This window comes from Macaca mulatta, chromosome 1 (assembly GCF_049350105.2).
Source record: "Macaca mulatta isolate MMU2019108-1 chromosome 1, T2T-MMU8v2.0, whole genome shotgun sequence".
Taxonomy (NCBI): Eukaryota; Metazoa; Chordata; class Mammalia; order Primates; family Cercopithecidae; genus Macaca; species Macaca mulatta.
In genome coordinates this window covers 181,030,815-181,045,388 of record NC_133406.1, presented here as the reverse complement: position 1 = coordinate 181,045,388, position 14,574 = coordinate 181,030,815, and the positions used below count along the sequence as shown (strand labels likewise).

The 14,574-nt window shown below is 40.8% G+C and overlaps 2 protein-coding genes across 32 annotated transcripts in view; both read left to right on the top strand.

The window, feature by feature from the left end:
* HOOK1 (hook microtubule tethering protein 1) overlaps window positions 1-14,574 on the top strand; it is a 301,302-nt gene that overhangs the window by 17,834 nt on the left and 268,894 nt on the right. The window lies entirely within an intron of this gene.
* The window catches only part of FGGY (FGGY carbohydrate kinase domain containing), a 486,889-nt gene that overhangs the window by 326,223 nt on the left and 146,092 nt on the right, over window positions 1-14,574 (top strand). For all 31 annotated transcript variants that reach the window (XM_077988455.1, XM_077988468.1, XM_077988427.1 and 28 more), the window contains one exon: window positions 4,535-4,642. In XM_077988455.1, the coding sequence (XP_077844581.1) occupies window positions 4,535-4,642 (108 nt within the window). The remainder of the gene's footprint in view (window positions 1-4,534; window positions 4,643-14,574) is intronic.

Below are 14,574 nucleotides of genomic sequence, written 5' to 3'. Positions count from 1 at the left end.
TGTTTTTGAAGTTTTTATAATGATATTTGTATCAGACACAAAGAGTACACCAAATGTCTAAGTACAGTTTAAACAAAATACCAAAATGAACACCAGTATTCCCACCACCAAGCCTATGAAAAAGAGTACTACCAATACCTTTTAAGTATAAGTTTTTAACTATATAAGTAAATAAATGTTACCTGTTTTCTTAATTTTGCTTAGTGTTCTAGCTCTTTGAGGTAATTTCAAATCTTAATTTGAACACATCCTGTAATAAGCTATTTTTCCAAGTGTTAGCATCTGAAAATATAAGCTTTTCTTCTATATCATCTTCTACTCCATTATTATTAAGCATGTTGACTAAACTAAGACCAAGGACAAATCTAGAGACCCCCTTACATAGTTGTGATTACTGTTGCCTGTGGCTGTTCAGCCAGTCACCTGACTATTCCATCGTACAAGCCTCATTTCAAGGAGAGCTAACATTTATTTGGTGTTTAACATATAATAAACCATTTATATGTGACAGCTTAATCTTTACAAAAGTCTTCCAGCATTCATGCATTCCTCCCATTTTGGAGTTGAGGAAACTGAGGCTCAGAAAGGCTACCTTACTTAAGATCACCTGGCTGAGAATTGGGCAGAGTCAGGACTAGAATCACGATGGGCCTTTGTCCCGACCCATACTTTCTCTTCTGTTGTTCACTGGTGTATCAAGGAACACCTAACGAAAACTTTTTAGAAATGAAGATTCCCCAACCCACTTGTCATCAAGGCCAGAAGGTTATGTTCACTTTGAGTAAGTCTGTGTTGGCTCTAATGGCCCTTGCTTTCTGCTCTTCAAAACAGATGAAAGACTCAAGGAAGTAATGGTAGCCTAAAATTAAGACTATAATTTGGCAGAGACAAATATAGAGCCTGATGCCTGACTGCTTTCAGTTTTTGTAATACTGGGCATATTATTTAGCTCTCTGCCTCAGTTTACATATCTGTACAATAGGAATAATAACAGAATTTTCCCTTAGAATTACTGTGAAGATTAAGTGATTTAATACCTGTAATATGCTTAGAATCAGGCCTTTACTAAGTACACAGTAAGTCTCAGCTATTGTTGTTTCTGCCAACAGTGCTGTTATTACTGGGAAGTCAGTGTCCTGCATGGACACCTGTCATCAATGTGGTATGATGAGCTCCCCTTCTTTAGGGTCATGGAGCAGCCTCCAGGCCAAGACAGCCATCAGCATGGAAGGAGCTTTCACAAAAACATTTTTAAATATTTAGGTTTGTGGCAAAAGATTAAACGACACATAAATACACAAGTGTGCATTCTTTTTCTTCCCTCCCAAAACAAACCAGGAATTCCTAGATTCTTCTAAGAACACAGGACTTGAAAGTGACTAGAAGTACTCTTTGTTTCCTTGCTTTACACAGGATGTCTGAGGAGAAGCATATGCTATTCCAGATGAGTGGCCACAAACAGAGGTCAACTCAAAACTTTCTCTCTGGACAGAGCCAAGCAAAATCATCCTCTGACATTTCGGAACAGCAAAGCCACAATCTTCTAATGAAGTCTTGCTGCAGCTGATGCAGTAACATCCCCAAATTGTGGGGCAGGGGATGGGAAGAAGGGAAGTGACGTGTATCCTTCCTAAGCAATTGATGCATACAAGTAAAGAGCATTATCATAGAGTTTGAGGTCAACATCTGCCTCAGTTCAAATCCCATTGTGGTCGTCCGTGTACTAACCATGGACAACTTACACAACCTCTCGGGGATTAATCTCTCAAATGGGGCCAGGAGTTCTGGAAGCAGGGGTGTGCAGGACACAGAATGAGATGATTTGGCTTTGGCTCTACCTGTACAACCCCTGGGTCCTAAGTGGTAATGAATATGAACTGCCTCACTCACCTCAAAGAAGCTCTGGGACTTAGGAAAGAAATTTCTAGAATTGGCACCTGATAAAATTTTCACTAGGCAAATAAAGGCAGAGTGGTGAAAATAAGTACCAGTTAGTATGCGCTCCTTGTGGCTGGAACATTTGCCATAGCTCACTCATACATTCTTTCTCTCGCGCGCGTACACACCACACACTCAAACTCACCCACCTGAATAATTTCCATGCATATTTTAAATCTTAATTCATATACAGTTTCCTCAGAGAAGCATTCCCTGTCACCTAGACTGAATTAGGTACCTCGCTTGTGTGTTCTCTTAATACCTTTTGGCTTTCCCTCATTGATTCTCACAGTTGGTAATTATATATTTGTGTAATGATCTGATTAATGTTTGTCCTTACTTTTCTTATGAAAGCCTATCTTTTTTCTCCCTGAGGTTATTCTTTCTATTTTGATGTTAAAATGTTCCTTTTGAAAAATTGTCCTTATTTGACAAAATTTAAAGTTGACAATGTTATGCTGCTTTTGTTTTTTGCCTTCCTTCACCCCCTTCCCATTCTGGGGTTGGAAATCCTACTGATTCGAGGAATCTCTGGTTTGGTAAAGAGATAACCAGGGTAGCTGAGGTCAAGACAATTAAATAAGGTCTGTCCCCATGCTACAATGCTGGTAATCACATCTGTATCCTCTGGGCCTAGCACATTACCAAGCACGTAGTAAGGGCTGAGTAAATATTTGTGAAATATATAAATGAATAGATTCTCTGCCCAGCCTCAAGACCTGCTGGAATACAACTTGTATGCCTAACTCCCTTGTCTTCCCTACCCTCTAGCTAAATATTTCTGTGACCATAAATGTGACTTCAGCATTCCTTACTGCTGAATAGATGAGAAGCATGTACCACTGCAGATGAGTGAACACATGGTCTATCCCCACCTGTTCTAGTTCATCTGTTTACATGCTTTCCTTACAGTTGAAGGGACTGCTATGGTCTGCTAAAAAAAAAAAAAAGAAGGCACTATCTTGATTACTGAGAGTACCTGAGAGCACCTCTCTTACCCACATGGCTTTGTTGTGGCTCTTCCCTCTACCTGGAATGCCTGTTTTACTTTAGCAAAATCCTACTAGTCTTTTCAAACTTAGCTTGTGTTCCTTTCTTTTAAGAAGCCACCTCTGTACCATTCCACTTGTCAAAAATAAAATGAGAACAAGTTAGGGAAAATTTGAAAGTTTACTATCTTACAAAAAGTACAGATTGCCATCAGCAAGACTTCAAGTGGTAAGAAGCTCACCTTATGGCAGTTACAGTGCAGTTTATGAAGCATTAAGGAGAAAGTATTTTGACCTTTTTTTAGTCATTGGCTGTTATGTGTTAACATTTTTTTTTTCAGGGCAAACAGGACTGTTTAAACTGATTTGTCTACAGCTGATTGATTTAATTTTCCTGAATCATGCTGACAAGGACCTAAAGCTTACGTTTTAATTTCATCAAATCATGCTGACAGGGGGATAAAGCTTATGTTTTATGCCTTGTTTATAACGAGAGCTAGCAACTCAGGGAAATCAGAATGACTTAAGTTTTACTACTTGATTCTGGGCAGTTGGCCTTGGGGTATATATCTAAATGGTGGCCTCTATCTTTGTATAATCTTTAGCATATTCCTCACCTCTTGTGCCCATCCACAATATTTTGTATTTTGTCTTTACCATCTCATGAACCACACTATATTCTATTTGTCTATATATTTGTATAGCTCCTCCACTAGATGAGAGCTTCTTGAAAGTAAGAACTCTGATTCATCTTTGTTTCCCCAGCACCCAATAGGGGGATGGGATTGCTAGTAGGTAGCAGTACATGTTTGTAAAAGGAAAGAAATATATCAGTTATTATTGTCCCCCAAATGCTAAGTTACAGACAAATACAAAACCTTAGTGACAAAGAACAGTAGACATTTATTTTTGCTCACTAGTTTGTTGGTTGACTAGGTGAGTCTGATGATCTGGGCTGGTCAATGCTGGTTACCTAGGAATATTTGCTGGTGTTGCCTGGGTTCTTTCATATATCTGGGAAATCACCTGAGACAACTGAACAGACTCAGCTCTGTTGCACATCTCCTGTCACCCAGCAGCCTTGTCAGGGCATGTTCTTGTGGCCAAGTTTGAGGAGCAAAAGACAGAACAGAAGCACACAGCCCTTTTGAGACCTAGGCTTGGAAAACTGGCCCAGTCTCACATCTGCCTCATTCTCTTGGCAAAACAAGTCACAAGACGGGTGTAGATTGAAGGGGCAGGGAGATAGACCCACATCTCAGTGTGAGGAGCTGCGAAGTCTCATTGCAAAGGGTGTTGACACAGGAAGGGTGGAGAATGGGGACCACCTTTGCAATCTCTGCCATAATGAGGGAGCCAACAGGGAAACACCTTATCAGTTTCTTTCCAAAATGATCATTTTTATTACCTTGACATTTAAATGAGTTTATCAGGAATGTTTCTTAAAAAAAAGGAGTCATGGCCTTTCTTGGGAGAGAGTGACTTCCCCACCATAAAAGGCATTCAGTAAGATGCTGAATTCCATGGTCATAGAAATTTTAGGAGGAGAACCCTTCCTCTACCCCTGAGAGTCAGTGTGTTCACATATTTTCCATCTTTCTTTCCAGATCAGCAAAGACCCGATTTTTGTACCAGGCGTCTGGGGGCCTTATTTCTCAGCCATGGTACCTGGGTTCTGGCTGAATGAAGGTGGTCAGAGTGTTACTGGAAAATTGGTAAGTTGACACTTTCTCAATAGAGTCATGGATGTTTTTATGTCATTGACTAGTCCATTTTGTCACATGACCCATATACCCAGTATCTGGAGGATTTGCAGACCCCTGAATCGGGGTTTACTTTCTCTTAGTGCACAGCTTAACATGTCATACTCGTGCAGCTTGTGTTGCTCAAGGAAGAAGTGTTACAGCAGGCAGTGATGACCAGCCCTTCATCTCACCTGATCTTCCTTTACTTCAATCCATTTTTCTCGGAGTGATGAGAGCGGTATTCTACTCCATGAAAATGACATGTTACTCCCCAGCCCAAATCCTTCAGTTTTCCCCATAGCCACTTGAGACATGGCTCAGATAATTTTCTGGCTACATTATACAGTTCATGGTCTATCCCCTCCAGTCCCACACATGTGCCTGTTATTTACACTAGATTGCCCTCCTCACAGCTTCTCCATTCCTCCTATCATTGCACTTCTCTATCCCTTTATACAGGCTACTTTCCCTGCTTGGGGAGTTCTTTACCATCTCAATAATTTTACTTGTCCTTTAAGATCCAACTCCAGCTCTTAGCACACTCTGTTATTCTTATTAGTCACTAATCCCCTTTTCTAGAACACTCTGAGCCCCTTAAAGACAAGGGCCATGTGGGACACAGTGGCTCATGCCTGTAATCCCAGCACTTTGGGAGGCTGGGGCGGGCAGATCACCTGAGGTCTGAAGTTCAAGGCCAGCCTGGCCAACATGTTGAAACCCCATCTGTACTAAAAATACAAAAATTAGCCGGGCTTGATGGTGGGCGCCTATAATCTCAGCTATTCAGATACTCTCCTAAGACAGAAGAATCACTTTGAATCTGGGAGGCACAGGTTACAGTGAGCTGAGATCGCACCACTGCACTCCAGCCTGGGCGACAAGAGCAAAACTCCATCTCAAAAAAAAAAAAAAAACTCCACAAAATAAAGACAAGTTCTCTTTGTATCCAGCTCAGTGCCAGGTTCATAGAAGGTACTTAATACAAACTTGTTGAATTATTAAGGCTGTCCAATAGGGGAGACAGAAGATTCATAAAAGTGAGATGAGTGCTGTAACAGAAGTACATGGGACAGAGTTGGCACAAAGCTAGTTTAGGAAACTCTACAGGGGAGAAGGCATTTGTGCTGAGCCCTAAGAGATAAATAAGGACAAACCAGGCAAAGAAGGGTACAGATAGTCACATTGGTAGGAAACTTCTATGGGAAGAAAGACGTGGAAGTGAAAAATAACAAGGCTAATTTGAGGGTAATGGCAAATAGTCCAGAAGTTCAGCTGTGGCACAAACTATTCTTAGAAGAATGGCTTACAGTAAAAGTTAGAGAGCAGGGCAGAGACCACATCTCTGTAAAACATGCTAAGGAATTGAACTTCGTCTAGCAGACCACGGGGGAACCAGTGAAAGGTTAGAAGAGTATGTGGACATATTCATATCTCAGTCATAAAAATCTCTGCTTAGAAGCCATGAGGATAAAGGCCTGAGGACACATAACCAGAGTCAGGGAGATTAGTTTTAGTAGATTAGTCAACAGACAAAAAGCCACAAGGACTTGAATGAGGACAGTAATAATGATAACTGGGAATTGAGGTCAAGAGATTGGCAGGCTTCTGAGAGATCAAATGTGGAATACAGAGAAAGTGAGACCTAGGCTCAGTTACACACACTCACATTTACTGTTAAATTGAAAATATCTGCTTATGTTATGATCTAATTTGCCTACCAACTCTTCTAAATGTTCAGCCAATTAAAAATGATCTTATCCAAAGCTGGATGTGCATGCAAATAACTGTTAGTTTACATTTCTTAGTATACTGCTATTTTATACATGACTGCCTCAAATTCTCTTTCAAAGTAAATGGAAGCATAGGTGGGTAGATGGATTCAAAGAGCATGTTCTGTGCGATACTGTTGTGCCAGGCTACAGAACTGAATTAAATGAATTGGACCTCATCAGTCCCTGGTTTTAAGGAGCTCATACTTGGATGGGGAATCCCTGAGTATGAAATAAATCATGTTTGATTGGTCTCAGTAACCAATGCTAGAAAAGTTGAGAAGGAAGGCATCATCTATGGCTGCAGTACAGTAGAAATGCAGACCACTTTATATTCTCCTGTTTAAACTTGTGCGATGTACTTAGACAACTTATTTTATTTTACTTTAAGTTCCAGGATACAAGTGCAGAACCTGCAGGTTTGTTACATAGGAATATGTGTGCCATGGTGGTTTTCTGCACGTGTCAACCCATCATCTATGTTTTAAGCCCTCCATGCATTAGCTATGTGTCCTGAAGCTCTTTCTCCCCTTGCCCCCGACCCCCTGACTGACCCCAGTATGTGTTGTCCCCCTCTCTGTCCATGTGTTCTCATTGTTCAACTCCCACTTATGAGTGAGAACATGCAGTGTTTTGTTTTCTGTTCCTGTGTTAGTTTGCTGAGGATGTTGGCTTCCTGCTTCATCTGTGTCCCTGCAAAGGACATGATCTCATTCCTTTTTATGGCTGCATAGTATTCCATTGTGTGTATGTGCCACATTTTCTTTATCTAGTCTATCACTGATGGGTATTTGGGTTGGTTCCATGTCTTTGCTATTGTAAATAGTGCTACAGAGTTCCAAGATGGCCAAATGGGAACAGCTTCAGTCTACGGCTCCCAGCATGAGTGACACAGAAGACGGGTGATTTCTGCATTTCCCACTGAGGTACCAGGTTCATCTCACTGGGGCTTGTCAGACAGTGGGTGCACCCAGGAAGCACAAGGGGTAAGGGATTTCCCTGTCCTAGCCAAGGAAAGCCATGACAGACGGTACCTGGAAAATCGGGACACTGCCACCCTAATATTGCACTTTTCCAGCGGTCTTAGCACACGGCACACCAGGAGATTATATCCCACTCCTGGCTTGGAGGGTCCCACGCCCACAGAGTGGGCTCACTGCTAGCACAGCAGTCTGAGAGCCAACTGCAAGGTGGCAGCGAGGCTGGGGGAGGGGCATCCATCATTGCTGAGTCTTGAGTAGGTAAACAAAACAGCTGAGAAACTCGAACTTGGTGGAGCCCACCGCAGCTCAAGGAGGCCTGCCTACCTCTGTAGACTCCACCTCTGGGGGCAGGGCATAGCTGAACAAAAGGCAGCAGAAACTTCTGTAGACTTAAACATCCCTGTCTGACAGCTTTTTTTTTTTTTTTTTTTTTTTTTTTTGAGACGGAGTCTGGCTGTGTCTCCCAGGCTGGAGTGCAGTGGCGTGATCTCGGCTCACTGCAAGCTCCGCCTCCCGGGTTCACGCCATTCTCCCGCCTCAGCCTCCCAAGTAGCTGAGACTACAGGCGCCCGCCACCACGCCCGGCTAGTTTTTTTTTTTTTTTTTTGTATTTTTAGTAGAGACGGGGTTTCACCATGTTAGCCAGGATAGTCTCGATCTCCTGACCTCGTGATCCACCCGCCTCGGCCTCCCAAAGTGCTGGGATTACAGGCTTGAGCCACCGCGCCCGGCCTGTCTGACAGCTTTGAAGAGAGTAGTGGTTCTCCCAGCATGGAGTTTGAGATCTGAGAACAGACAGACTGCCTCTTCAAGTGGGTCCCTGACCCCTGAGTAGCCTAACTTGGAGACACCTCCCAGTAGGGGCCAACTGACACCTCATACAGCCACGTGCCCCTCTGAGATGAAGCTTCCAGAGGAAGGATCTGGCAGCAACATTTCTGCAATACTTGCTGTTCTGCAGCCTCCACTGGTGATACTCAGGGTCTGGAGTGGACCTCCAGCGAACTCCAACAGACCTGCAGCTGAGGGTCCTGACTGTTAGAAGGAAAACTAACAAGCAGAAAGGACATCCACAACAAAACCCAATCTGTACATCACCATCATCAAAGACCAAAGGTAGATAAAACCACAAAGATGGGGAGAAACCAGAGCAGAAAAGCTGAAAATTCTAAAAATCAGAGCGCCTCTTCTCCTCCAAAGGAACACAGCTCCTCGCCAGCAACAGAACAAAGCCAGACAGAGAATAACTTTGACGAGTTGAGAGAAGAAGGCTTCAGACGATTGTTAATAAAAGACTTCTCCGAGCTAAAGGAGGATGTTCAAACCCATCGAAAAGAAGCTAAAACTTTGAAAAAAGATTCCGCAAATGGCTAACTAGAATACACAGTGCAGAGAAGACTTTAAATGACCTGATGGAGCTGAAAATGATGGCACAAGAACTATGTGATGCATGCGCAAGCTTCAGTAGCCAATTCAATCAAGTGGAAGAAAGGGTACCAGTGATTGAAGATCAAATGAATGAAATGAAGCCAGAAGAGAAATTTAGAGAAAAAAGAGTAAAAAGAAACGAACAAAGCCTCCAAAAAATATGGGACTATGTGAAAAGACCAAATCTACATCTGATTAGTGTACCTGAAAGTGACGGGGAGAATGGAACCACTTGGAAAACACTCTTCAGGGTATTATCCAGGAGAACTTCCCCAACCTAGCAAGGCAGGCCAACATTCAAATTCAGGAAATACAGAGAACACCACAAAGATACTCCTCGAGAAGAGCAACCCCAAGAGACATAATTGTCAGATTCACCAAAGTTGAAATGATGGAAAAAATATTAAGGGCAGCCAGAGAGAAAGGTCAGATTACCCACAAAGGGAAGCCCACCAGACTAACAGCGGATCTCTCGGCAGAAATGCTACCAGCCAGAAGACAGTAGGGACCAATATTCAACATTTTTAAAGAAAATACTTTTCAACCCAGAATTTCATATCCAGCCAAACTAAGCTTCATAAGTGAAGGAGAAATAAAGTCCTTTACAGACAAGCAAATGTTGAGAGATTTTGTCACCATCAGGCCTGCCTTACAAGAGCTCCTGAAGGAAGCACCAGATGTGGAAAGGAACAACCTGTACCAGCCACTGCAAAAACATGCTAAATTGTAAAGACAATCGATTCTGGTAACAAACTACATCAACTAACGAGCAAAATAACCAGCTAACATCGTAATGACAGGATCAAATTCACACATAACAATATTAACCTTAAATGTAAATTGGCTAAATACTCCAATTAAAAGACACAGACTGGCAAATTGGATAGAGTCAAGACCCATCAGTGTGCTGTATTCCAGAGACCCATCTCACATGCAGAGACACACATAGGCTCAAAATAAAGGGATGGAGGAAGATCTAGCAAGCAAATGGAAAACAAAAAAAAGCAGGGGTTGCCATCCTAGTCTCTGATAAAACAGACTTTAAACCAACAAAGATCAAACGAGACATAGAAGGTCATTACATAATGGTAAAGGGATCAATTCAACAAGAAGAGCTAACTCTCCTAAATATACTGCACCCAATACAGGAGCACTCAGTTTCATAAAGCAAGTCCTTAGAGACCTACAAAGAGACTTAGACTCCCACACAATAATAATGGGAGACTTTAACTCCCCACTGTCCACATTAGACAGATCAATGTGACAGAAAGTTAACAAGGATATCCAGGAATTGAATGCAGCTCTGCACCAAGTGGACCTAATAGACATCTACAGAACTCTCCACCCCAAATAAACAAATATACATTCTTCTCAGCACCACATCACACTTATTCCAAAGTTGACCACATAGTTGGAAGTAAAGCACTCCTCAGCAAATGTAAAAGAACAGAAATTATAACAAACTGTCTCTCAGACCACAGTACAATCAAACTAGAACTCAGGATTAAGAAACTCACTCAAAACCACTCAACTACATGGAAACTGAACAACCTGCTCCTGAATGACTACTGGGTATATAATGAAATGAAGGCAGAAATAAAGATGTTTTTTGAACTAGTGAGAACAAAGACACAACACAACAATCTCTGGGACACATTTAAAGCAGCATGTAGAGGGAAATGTAACACACTAAATGCCCACAAGAGAAAGCAGGAAAGATCTAAAATTGACACCCTAGCATCACTTTTAAAAGAACTAGAGAAGAAAAAGCAAACACATTCAAAAGCTAGCAGAAGGCAAGAAACAACTAACATCAGAGGAGAACTGAAGGAGATAGAGATACAACAAATCAATGTATCCAGGAGCTGGTTTTTTGAAAAGATCAACAAAATTGATAGACCACTAGCAGGACTAATAAAGAAGAAAAGAGAGAAGAATCAAAGAGATGCAATAAAAAATGATAAAGGGGATATCACCACCGATCCCACAGAAATACAAACTACCATCAGAGAATACTATAAACACCTCTACACAAATAAATTAGAAAATCTAGAAGAAATAGATAAATTCCTGGACACATACACCCTCCTAAGACTAAACTAGGAAGAAGTTGAATCCCTGAATAGATCAAGAACAGGCTCTGAAATTGAGGCAATAATTAATAGCCTACCAACCAAAAAAAGTCCAGGACCAGTCGGATTCACAGCTGAATTCTACCAGAGGTACAAAGAGGAGCTGGTACCATTCCTTCTGAAACTATTTCAATCAATAGAAAAAGAGGGAATCCTCCCTAACTCATTTTATGAGGCCAACATCATCCTGATACCAAAGTCTGGCAGACACACAACAAAAAAAGAGAATTTAGACCAATATCGATGAACATCAATGCAAAACTCCTCAGTAAAATACTGGCAAACAGAATCCAGCAGCACATCAAAAAGCTTATCCACCACGATCAACTTGGCTTCATCCATGGGATGCAAGGCTGGTTCAACATATGCAAATCAATAAACAATCCAGCATGTAAAAAGAACCAAAGACAAAAACCACATGATTATCTCAATAGACGCAGAAAAGGTGTTCGACAAAATTCAACAGCTCTTCATGCTAAAAACTCTCAATAAACTAGGTATCGATGGTACGTATCTCAAAATAATAAGAGCTATTTATGATAAACCCACACCAATATCATAGTGAATGGGCAAATCTAAAAGCATTCCCTTTGAAAACTGTCACAAGACAGGGATGCCCTCTCTCACCACTCCTATTCAACATAGTATTGGAAGTTCTGGCCAGGGCAATCAGGCAGGAGAAAGAAAGAAAGGGTATTCAATTAGGAAAAGAGGAAGTCAAATTGTCCCTGTTTGCAGATGACATGATTGTATGTTTAGAAAACCCCATCGTCTCAGCCCAAAATCTCCTTAAGCTGATAAGCAACTTCAGCAAAGTCTCAGAATACAAAATCAATGTGTAAGAATCACAAGCCTTCCCATACACCAATAACAGACCAACATAGAGCCAAATCATGAGTGAACTCCCATTCACAATTGCTTCTAGGGAATAAAATACCTAGGAATCCAACTTACAAGGGATGTTGAAGACCTCTTCAAGGAGAACTACAAACCACTGCTCAACGAAGTAAAAGAGGACACAAACAAATGGAAGAGCATTCCATGCTCATGGATAGGAAAAATCAGTATCATGAAAATGGCCATACTGCCCAAGGTAATTTATAGATTCAGTGCCATCCCCATCAAGCTACCAATGACTTTCTTCACAAAATTGGAAAAAGCTACTTTAAATCTCATATGGAACCAAAAAAGAGCCCGCATTGCCAAGAGAATCCTAAGCCAAAAGAACAAAGCTGGAGGCATCATGCTACCTGACTTCAAACTATACTACAAGGGTACAGTAAACAAAACAGCATGGTACTGGTACCAAAACAAGAGATAGACCAATGGAACAGAACAGAGCCCTCAAAAATAATACGATGTTCTACAACCATCTGATCTTTGACAAACCGGACAAAAACAAGAAATGGGGAAAGGATTCCCTGTTTAATAAATGGTGCTGGGAAAACTGGCTAGCTGTATATAGAAAGCTGAAACTGGATCCCTCCCTTACACCTTATACAAAAATTAATTCAAGATGGATTAAAGACTTAGATGTTAGACCTAAAACCATAAAAATCCTAGAAGAAAACTTGGGCAATACCATTCAGGCCATAAGCATGGGCAAGGGCTTCATGGCTAAAACACTAAAAGCAATGGCAACAAAAGCCAAAATTGACAAATTGGATCTAATTAAACTAAAGAGTTTCTGCACAGCGAAAGTAACTACCATCAGAGTGAACAAGCAACCTACAGAATGGGAGAAAATTTTTGCAATCTACCCATCTGACAAAGGGATAATATCCAGAATCTACAAAAAACTTAAACAAATTTACAGGAAAAAATCAAACAACCCCATCAAAAAGTGGGCAAAGGGTATGAACAGACACTTCTCAAAAGATGATATTTATGCAGCCAACAGACACATGAAAAAATGCTCATCATCACTGACCATCAGAGAAATGCAAATCAAAACCACAATGAGATACCATCTCACACCAGTTAGAATGGCAATCATTAAAGTCAGGAAACAACAGGTGCTGGAGAGGATGTGGAGAAATAGGAACACTTTTACACTGTTGGTGGGACTGTAAACTAGTTCAACTATTTTGGAAGACAGGATGGTGATTCCTCAAGGATCTAGAACTAGAAATACCATTTGACCCAGCCATCCCATTACTGAGTATATACCCAAAGGATTATAAATCATGCTGCTATAAAGACACATGCACACGTATGTTTATTGCAGCACTGTTCACAATAGCAAAGAGTTGGAACCAACCCAAATGTCCATCAATGATAGACTGGATTAAGAAAACGTTGAACATATATGCCATGGAATACTATGCAGCCATAAGAAAGGATGAATTAATGTCCTTTGTAGGGACATGGATGCAGCTGGAAACCATCATTCTCAGCAATCTATCACAAGGACAGAAAACCAAACACCGCATATTCTCACGCATGGGTGGGAATTGAGCAATGAGAACACTTGGACACAGGTGGGGAACATCACACACTGTGGCCTGTCATGGGGTTGGACGGGGAGGGATAGCATTAAGATATACCTAATGTAAATGACAAATTAATGGGTGCAGCACACCAACATGGCACATGTATACATATGTAACAAACCCTGGAACTTAAAGTATAATAATAAAAAAATAATAATAATTTAGAGAAACTGAAAAAAAGTGCTGCAATATACATCCATGTGCATATGTCTTTATAGTAGAATCATTTATATTCTTTTGGGTATATATCCAGTAATGGGATTCTGGGTCAAATGGTATTTCTGGTTCTAGGTCCTTGAGAAATCGTCACACTGTCTTCCACAATGGTTGAACTAATTTACGTTCCCACCAACAGTGAAAAAGTTCCTATTTCTCCACAGCCTCACCAGCATGTATTGTTCGCTGACTTTTTAATAATCATCATTCTAACTGGCAAGAGATGGTATCTTATTTTGGTCTTGATTTGCATTTCTCCAATGATCAATGATGTTGAGCTTTTTTTTGTATGTTTCTTGGCTGCATAAATCTCTTCTTTTGAAAAGTGTCTGTTGATATTGTTGGCCCACTTTTTGATGGGGTTGTTTCTTGTAAATTTGTTGAAATTCCTTGTAGATTCTGGATATCAGCCCTTTGTCAGAAGGATAGAGTGCAAAAATTTTCTCCCATTCTATAGGTTGCCTGTTCACTCTGATGAGAGTTTCTTTTTCTGTGCAGAAGCTCTTTAGTTTAATTAGATCCCATTTGTCAATTTTGGCTTTTTTTGCAATTGCTTTTGGTATTTTTTGTCATGAAAACTTTGCCCCTGCCTATGTCCTGAATGGTATTGCCTAGGTTTTCTCCTAGGGCTTTTATGGTTTGGGGTTTTACATTTAAGTCTTTAATCCATCTTAGTTAATATTTGTACACGGTGTAAGTAAGAGGTCCAGTTTTAGTTTTCTGCATATGGCTAACTACTTTTCTCAGCACTGTTTATTAAATAGGGAACCCTTTTCTCATTACTTTTTTTTGGATCAGATTTGTCGAAGATCAGATGATTGTAGATGTGTGGTGTTACTTCTGAGGTCTCTGTTCTGTTCCATTGATCTATATGTCTGTTTT